At 38.0% G+C, this 7,464-nt stretch overlaps 4 protein-coding genes across 4 annotated transcripts; 2 read left to right on the top strand and 2 right to left on the bottom strand.

Annotated features, from left to right (window-relative positions):
• On the bottom strand, positions 308 to 1,124 carry LOC104702966. The gene has a single exon (XM_010418903.2). The coding sequence runs from the start codon at positions 1,026 to 1,028 to the stop codon at positions 408 to 410; it is 621 nt and encodes a 206-aa protein (XP_010417205.1). The 5' UTR covers positions 1,029 to 1,124; the 3' UTR covers positions 308 to 407.
• On the top strand, positions 1,967 to 3,266 carry LOC104702965 (fasciclin-like arabinogalactan protein 3). The gene has a single exon (XM_010418902.1). It carries the CDS (start codon positions 2,212 to 2,214, stop codon positions 3,052 to 3,054), a length of 843 nt encoding a protein of 280 aa, XP_010417204.1. The 5' UTR covers positions 1,967 to 2,211; the 3' UTR covers positions 3,055 to 3,266.
• Positions 3,379 to 5,289, bottom strand: LOC104702964 (DNA ligase 1-like). Its single transcript, XM_010418901.2, has 4 exons — positions 4,784 to 5,289; positions 4,324 to 4,420; positions 4,112 to 4,171; positions 3,379 to 3,716 (listed from the first exon to the last, which is right to left on the bottom strand). Exons 1-4 carry the CDS (start codon positions 5,185 to 5,187, stop codon positions 3,636 to 3,638), a joined length of 642 nt encoding a protein of 213 aa, XP_010417203.1. The 5' UTR covers positions 5,188 to 5,289; the 3' UTR covers positions 3,379 to 3,635.
• LOC104705012 lies at positions 5,909 to 7,222 on the top strand. The gene has a single exon (XM_010421005.1). The coding sequence runs from the start codon at positions 5,909 to 5,911 to the stop codon at positions 7,220 to 7,222; it is 1,314 nt and encodes a 437-aa protein (XP_010419307.1).

Raw genomic sequence — 7,464 nt, 5'->3', positions numbered from 1 at the left:
GTAGATAAAGAGTCATTAGTATTTGTGTGGTGATTTGAGAGATGTTTTCAGTATCTAGAACCTAGGATTACGTCTAGTTCAATTCTGAAACTCTGGTATCGTTGGATTGTTTCCTTGTTTCCTTCAATTTGGTAAACCGACATCAAAAAGTTCAAAGTTGCTTATTTTTATCTGAAACAAAATGTGTTTTTAAGTCAATGGTGTGTGATGCGACATATGTTGCAGACTGAATCAAACTTTTAGATGAAATTATTAATTTGAAGTCCAAGTCTAAAAAAAATCTTAATTTCATTAAATCAAACTGCATTACATGTTGCACACAAAAAACATTATCAATATCATTACATAGAAAGAAATACAAATTAGCAAATCATTAAGACCCACAAAATAAAACATACTTCGAAACCCTAATTAGGCTCTGTTTCACGCTGCTTGTCAAATAGTTCGCGACAGAGAGGGCATGTGCCATTAGATCGATCTACCCACTTATTGACACATTCTTCATGATAACAATGCGAGCAGTTAGGCACGTGGCAGTAATCCTCGGTTCTAGATAGATCCAGATCTTCCAAACAGATGGCACAAGTCGTCAAATCTGTTGCCGACGGAGCAGAGTTGCGACGCACAACGTTGTACACCTTCTGTGTCAGTTTGACAGTGCCTTTCATGAATAAAGGTGGTTGTGGCAAGTTAGAACTTTTGCTTCTTTGTCGTAGGGCTTGGACAACAATCTCATCAGCTATGTATTCGGACAAGAGACCATCGTGGAGTTGGCTATGGAGAGTTCGATAGACGTCCTTTGGCTCGAAGGTTCGGAGTTTCAGAATGAATTTTGAGTCTGGACCTGGTGGAGAATTACGGTAAGATCCGACACTCTTGATGCTATGATGATCATCGTTCTTCTCTATGATAAACTCCTCGAAGTACCCTCTCTTTACAGTGATTTTCACCGTGCTTAATAACCCTAACGACGGATCTTGAGACGTAGCTTCTACATTAACATCGAGTCTGATTGATTCAGTATCCATTGTCGGAGTGAAATCAGAAAAAGAAAACTCAGAGACAGAATGAAAAGATGAGTCGTAAAAGATTAGGATAAGATTGTGGAGAAGGTTTAGTGTGTGTTGTGTTATATTTATAGTAGCAAAACTCTGTTTATATAATTTTGTTCTGACTCCTAACGCGTTAATGTAATTTCCTTTTCTTTATTTTTCCTTTCTTAGTTAGTTTCTTAATTTCCTTTTCTTTTTCTTTAAAGCAATTTTTGATTAAGGTTCGTTAATTTATTTGTTAAATTTCCTTTTTCTTGTTGGTAAAACATATCTCGCTATACGAACTTAAACCAAATTAGGTTTCCTATGTGGTTTATAACTTTATTATTCAACCTAACAAAAGAAAAACAGAGAATCTATCTTAACAGTGTAATTAAATTTTGCATTTTGTTAACAATTATTATTCATAAACTAACTAAGATATAGATTTGATATGATGCATATATAATTTTTTGATATAAATATTGTACTTCTTATCACTTGAGATGGAGTGAGTAAAATTAAAATCCGATTTTTATGATAAAAGGATACTTAAAGTGTATTGCAAAATAAAATGTATAGAGTTGAAATCCTATTTAAAACAAAAATACTAGATTAAATCTAAAAAAGTGTGTGGATTACATTCAAAATTCAAATATCATCAACAAAAAATTAACATTTATGTCTTTAAATTTATTAATTACAAATACTTTATCTACTTAATCTAGGAATTTGTTAAAACTGATCATAATCTAATAATTTTGGAATCAAATAGTTAGCTGAAACCATTAGTTACCTGGTGAACCCCCTAACAGAGGCCCTGTCACTACTAAATAAAGATTATGGACTACAAATCTTCAACGTTGATCTCTATATTTCTCCTATTTTATGTTGTAACATCTCATCATTCTTTGAATAAAATAACAAATCTCAATATCAGTCCCTAAAACCAAAGGTACAAAATAAAACAGTCTAAAGCCAAATATAGAGGTAACAACAATAATGTCAAGTTCAAATTTAGCCAGCACAAATATATAAGTAAATGTCTCGGCACCATTAATCTTGAACGCTTCTTTAAGTCTGTATATATACCCAAGCTGATCCTCCTATTGCAAACTCAGGCTTTGAGGTTTGAGCTTTTAATATAGAACATAAGGGTGATAAATAACAACACCCAAAAATGGGTCTCAAAGTCTCCTCTTCTCTCCTCTGTCTCGCCATCTTACTCGCTGTTTCCTCCGTTGTATCAGCGGTTAACATAACCCGAGCGCTCGAGAAATACCCTGAATTCAGCAGCATGACTGAGCTTTTTGCCAAGACGGAGCTCACGCCGATTATCAACAAACGTCAGACCATCACCGTGCTGGCTCTTAGCAACGACGCTATTGGTTCCATCTCTGGTAGACCCGAGGAAGAGCTCAAGAACATCCTTATGAACCATGTTGTTCTTGACTACTTTGATGAGCTCAAGCTCAAGGCTCTCAAGGACAAAAGCACATTGCTCACTACCCTTTACCAGTCCACCGGTTTGGGACAACAGCAAAACGGTTTCCTCAACTGCACCAAATCTAACGGAAAGATTTACTTCGGTTCCGGTGTGAAAGGCGCTCCCCAAACCGCTGAGTACATTACGACAGTTTTCCGTAACCCATACAATCTCTCTGTGGTCCAGATCAGCATGCCCATTGTGGCTCCTGGACTTGGGGCTCCGGTTAAGGTTCCTCCACCCCCACCCATGTCTTCACCACCAGCTCCATCTCCCAAGAAGGGTTCTGCCACTCCAGCTCCTGGACCAGCTGAGGAAGAAGATTACGCAGACTCTCCTCCGGGTATGGCTCCAGAGACCGCACCCGCATCAGCACCATCAGAAGCTGATTCACCAGCTCCGGCACCAGAGAAGTCCGGTAAGAGAAAGATGCCAGCAGCTGACGAGGCTGAACCACCTTCTTCTGCGTCTAACACTGGCTTGAACTTTGGTGCTGTCCTTGTTATCGGGTTTGTTGCTAGCTTTGCTGGGTTCTAAGATGGATTAAGACAGAGTGCGTCAAGGGCAATAAACTGAAAATGAGACTCGCCAATAGACAGAGACAATGGTGATATGAAGTGGATCAATTACACTAACAATTTCTACCCACATTATTATACCTCAATCATTTATCATTTGGCAAAAATGTGATGTTCCGTCTTGTGAAACTTGTATTACCAAATTGTAACTTAATGTTATATCTTCATCCATCCAATCCATAACATAACTAACGCTTGCTTCAAACTAGCATAGTAGCATTACGAAATCCATAACATAACGAACGCTTGCTTCAATCTAGCATAAAAGCATTACGAAGACGACTTAATACCAAACTACATAAATCATTTCAAATCAACCAAATATATCAGAAATTTTTAGCTTCAGTAACCTGCACAAAGCCGATCAAGCACTGCAAATGATGAACATGTGGTTAAAGGGTTTTCACCAAACCATTAAAAATTAATCCTAAAAAGTCTTGCAGTTGCTCTAGATAGTCAAATATTAAAGCTAGGCTATTTGCCGATGGCTGAGGAATAGACAAAAGACTCAGCATTGATAGAAACTCTATTACTCCTATGTCATTTAATCTTCTCCACGATCTCCGTAATGACCTCTTCCATGTTCAGTTCCTTCATCGGTGTAAATGGGCGCTTCATACCCTACATAAGAAAGTCACATCATCTTCTATATACCTCTAAAAATTAAGAACATGAAAGCAAAAAAAATTCTTCTTGTATACCTAGTCACTAACAATCTGATCTGGTAGTTATTTTTGTTTCAAATGACTTAGCACGAAGCTCAAACAAGCCAAAACGGTACTTAGAAACGTAGCAGGGTGAAAACATAAAGTAAACAGCATTAGTGATCAGTTGACTCTGATCATCAATTTTGTGAGTGCTTACAGATCTAAAACTGATTTACAATTTCAAAAGCATGCCATGAAAGAAACTGCTTTATGAGAAGTAGAACGGAAAAGATGAGAAAACTCAATTCAAATGGAACAAAGCCACTCACAGAAGTGTGACCAAATCAGTATAAGAATGAAGTAGCTTACCAAAAGACTGATAAATGTTTCACCACCTTCCTCTCGAATCTCAAAGCAACCACGCCTTGGCTGTTAAAGCAGATGAGAAAAGGGAAAAAAAATTAGCATACTAATGGACCACATATTGTGTCACACATCCTCAAAACAATCATAAACAACAAGCATTTACAATAACATATATATACACATCTGCAGTAAAAAAAAAAAAAAGGATTCACTACCTTATCAGGATTCAGAGTCACAATGATGCCAGGAACAGCTTCCTCCAAACCTTCCTTCACCTGATTTGCCCTCTCCCTGAATGATTTGCATTGTTTGCTTCACGAAAACCACAACAAAAAAACTTACACTTAAGGTAACGAACGAGACATAGCATCATTCAAAGCACGATAGGCTAGATTTCTCTCCTCAAACATCACACCAATTACAATCAAGATGACGACTTCAATTTCTCAGAATGTGTTAAAAGATTCAAAGAACGAAAAAACCTAACAACAAGATAAGAGTAAACCCTAAGAAGCACGAACGCACAGAGAAGGACAAAAAAATCCAAAAGATATTTAGCTTCAAAATCGGAGAACAAAAAGCCCTAAATACTCGCTTCTACATTTTCCCCCAAATTTCTCCAAAAAAAAAACAAAAACAAAAACCTAAAAAAAAGGAAGAAGACAATTCGTTTACCAGTGCTCGATCACAATCTTCTTCTTCCCAGATTCGTCGTCATCTTCTTCCTTTGCTTCCTCTGCAGCAGCATCATCATCACCATGTTCCTCCTCCTCCTCCTCTTTCTCAACTTTCACAGCTACATCTTCTTCTTCTTCTTCTTCTTCTTCTTCTTCTTCTTCTTCTTCTTCTTTTTCTTTCTTAATCTTCTTCGTCGCTGCTCCACCAGCCTTCGCTTTCGCCTTCCTTTTCTTCTTCTCAGGAGATTCGAGCTGAACAAGCTTGGAAGAAGAACCGCTTCGTCGAGTGTCACTTCGAGTCTTCCGATCCATGCTTCGAAGCACTCTTGTCGACGGCGTAGTAGTAGCTACAGCTTTTCCTTTTCCTTCTCCTCCGTCAACCTGACTCTTCGGCGGCGCCATTTGTACGGAAAAGAGAGAGAGAGAGAAAAAAAAAGCTCCGTCGCCTAAACCAAAAAACCTCCGCACTCTCTCTCTCTCTCTCTTCTCTGTAGATATTTTCACTCTTTTCAACCGTTTGTTTTTATATATTTTATCTTTTGTACATTTTAGTTAAAAGACGATAGAGGCGCGGTTAAAAGATTAAAGTTACTCTTGGAAAGACACGTCATCATAAATTTGAATAGACGGTCAAGATTAACTGTGGAGTAATAATAAAGACTGACACTGTTACAATTGTTGTGTGATCATAAAAAAGGCGTGTGATGTTGTGAGTGGTGTGTTGGAATTAGGCGACATATCATTATATTTTTTTTTAACACACCATGACGTTTTACTTCTAAAGATTAAGACCACCTGCTGTTTTTGGTTATTTATCAATGTAAAAAAAAAATGGTTGCTGAAGCCGTTTTACAATTGGTCCTCTCAAGAGTAGATGATGCGTTGGTTCTTGACTTTCATCTATTCAATCAAGCACTTCTGACTAATCATATTTGGAAAATCATCAAGAGACCGGAGAGCTTGCTATACCGTCTTCTCAAGGCTAGATACTTTCGGGACACAAGACATTTTTAATGCTTCAAAGGATCATAAGCCTTCTTATGGATGAAATTCCCTCCGTTTTGGGTGTGAGTTACTAGCCACAAGAATCCAATATACCATCGGTAATGGTCAAAAAACAAGGATGGGTGTCGACCCCTGGTTACCAACCTCGCCCCCACGCCCTCCGACTGTCCTCAATGAGCCTAGTTCTGAGCTACCAGTGCAACTACTGATAGATCAACACACCAAACAATGGGACGAGATTAAGCTAGCCGCATATATTGATCCGAGTGATCATTATCTTATACGGAAGATATATCTCCCTCAGACTGATGAGTCAGACAATTATCTCTGGAATCTCACAACGGATGGTCAGTACAGAGTGAAATCTGGTTATTGGCAGGCCCTAACTATGACAAGAACTGAAGATACACCTCAAACTCCACTAGCTACTACGCCAGATATTGCTGCTAACATCTGGAAATTGGATATTAGTCCAAAACTTAAGCATTTTCTTTGGAGAATGGCTTCAAGAGCTTTAGGCGTTGCTGATAACCTAAGACGCAGAAACATTCATGTCAACCCGTACTGCTCCATCTGCTGTACCGAACTGGAAACGAGTGAACACCTATTCTTCTCATGCACTAATTCTATTGCGATCTGGAGAACACTAGGAATCTCTACCACAATGCTACCAGATCCGGCTATTGCAGTAGATAACAAACTCATGTACCTCTTCAACATCCATCAGGACCATAGCCTCCCTCAAATTAGTAGATATGCTTCGTTCTGGTTGTTGTGGTACTTATGGAAGAGTCGTAACAATCTGGTTTTCAACCACAAAATGATGGACCAAAACGTCATCAGCACGCAAATACTTTCTGATGTAGAGGAATGGATTACCAATACGTCTCCACAATCAGACGAAGGACATGAGGTTCACAGAGCCAGATCACAAGGTACAAAATGGACTCCACCAGACCAAGGATGGGTTAAATGTAACTATGATGCCTCCCACCATGACGGAGATCGCAATTCAGGTCTTGGATGGATCCTCTGTACTATAACTGGTGCTTTTCTTGAAGCAGGAATGGGAAAATTCCAAGGACGAGCTACCATTGAAGAATCTGAATGTACAACACTCATTTGGGCAATTCAATCATCATGGGGGTTAGGATATCGTGTTGTAGACTTCGAAGGTGACAACTCCACCATTACCAGATTACTCAATAATAAGATGACAAATCCTTGCTTACAACACTATCTGAATACTATTATGGCGTGGTGCTCAAGATTTACCGCTATACGATTCACTTTCACATTTCGAGAGCAGAATTCATGTGCAGATATCTTAAGCAAAATGGCAGTTGACAGTAATCAATTATATGCTCTGTTTAATGTATGTCCAATGTTTTTGTACCTTGTTGTAAATTCAGATCTTACTTTTGGATCTTAATAAAGTCATTGGAAGGAAAAAAAATATATATATATATATAAATATTTCAAATAATTGTAAATGTATTTAATCATAATTGTGTAATAATCAAAACTATATTTATCCGTAATCGTAACAAAGTGTGTGATTGAAAGCTGATAAATCAGAAAATGAAGTTTCGACAATGATCTGAACAAACTTAGCATCGATATATTGGTATAAGAATCAAGTAATTTCAATTCTTAAAGTCAGATCCAAGCATA

The sequence above is a fragment of the Camelina sativa genome, chromosome 7, assembly GCF_000633955.1.
Source record: "Camelina sativa cultivar DH55 chromosome 7, Cs, whole genome shotgun sequence".
NCBI classification, from domain to species: Eukaryota; Viridiplantae; Streptophyta; class Magnoliopsida; order Brassicales; family Brassicaceae; genus Camelina; species Camelina sativa.
Note: the sequence above shows the minus strand (reverse complement) of the source record. Positions and strands in the feature narration are given on the sequence as shown.

Coding starts and splice junctions, on each gene's coding strand:
- LOC104702966 (XM_010418903.2), bottom strand. CDS start 1,028: ATGGATACTGAATCAATCAGACTCGATGTTAATGTAGAAGCTACGTCT.
- LOC104702965 (XM_010418902.1), top strand. CDS start 2,212: ATGGGTCTCAAAGTCTCCTCTTCTCTCCTCTGTCTCGCCATCTTACTC.
- LOC104702964 (XM_010418901.2), bottom strand. CDS start 5,187: ATGGCGCCGCCGAAGAGTCAGGTTGACGGAGGAGAAGGAAAAGGAAAA. Junction 4,172..4,323: donor TGACTCTGAATCCTGATAAG/GTAGTGAATCCT, acceptor CTGCTTTAACAG/CCAAGGCGTGGTTGCTTTGA. Junction 3,717..4,111: donor AAACATTTATCAGTCTTTTG/GTAAGCTACTTC, acceptor TTTCTTATGTAG/GGTATGAAGCGCCCATTTAC.
- LOC104705012 (XM_010421005.1), top strand. CDS start 5,909: ATGGGTGTCGACCCCTGGTTACCAACCTCGCCCCCACGCCCTCCGACT.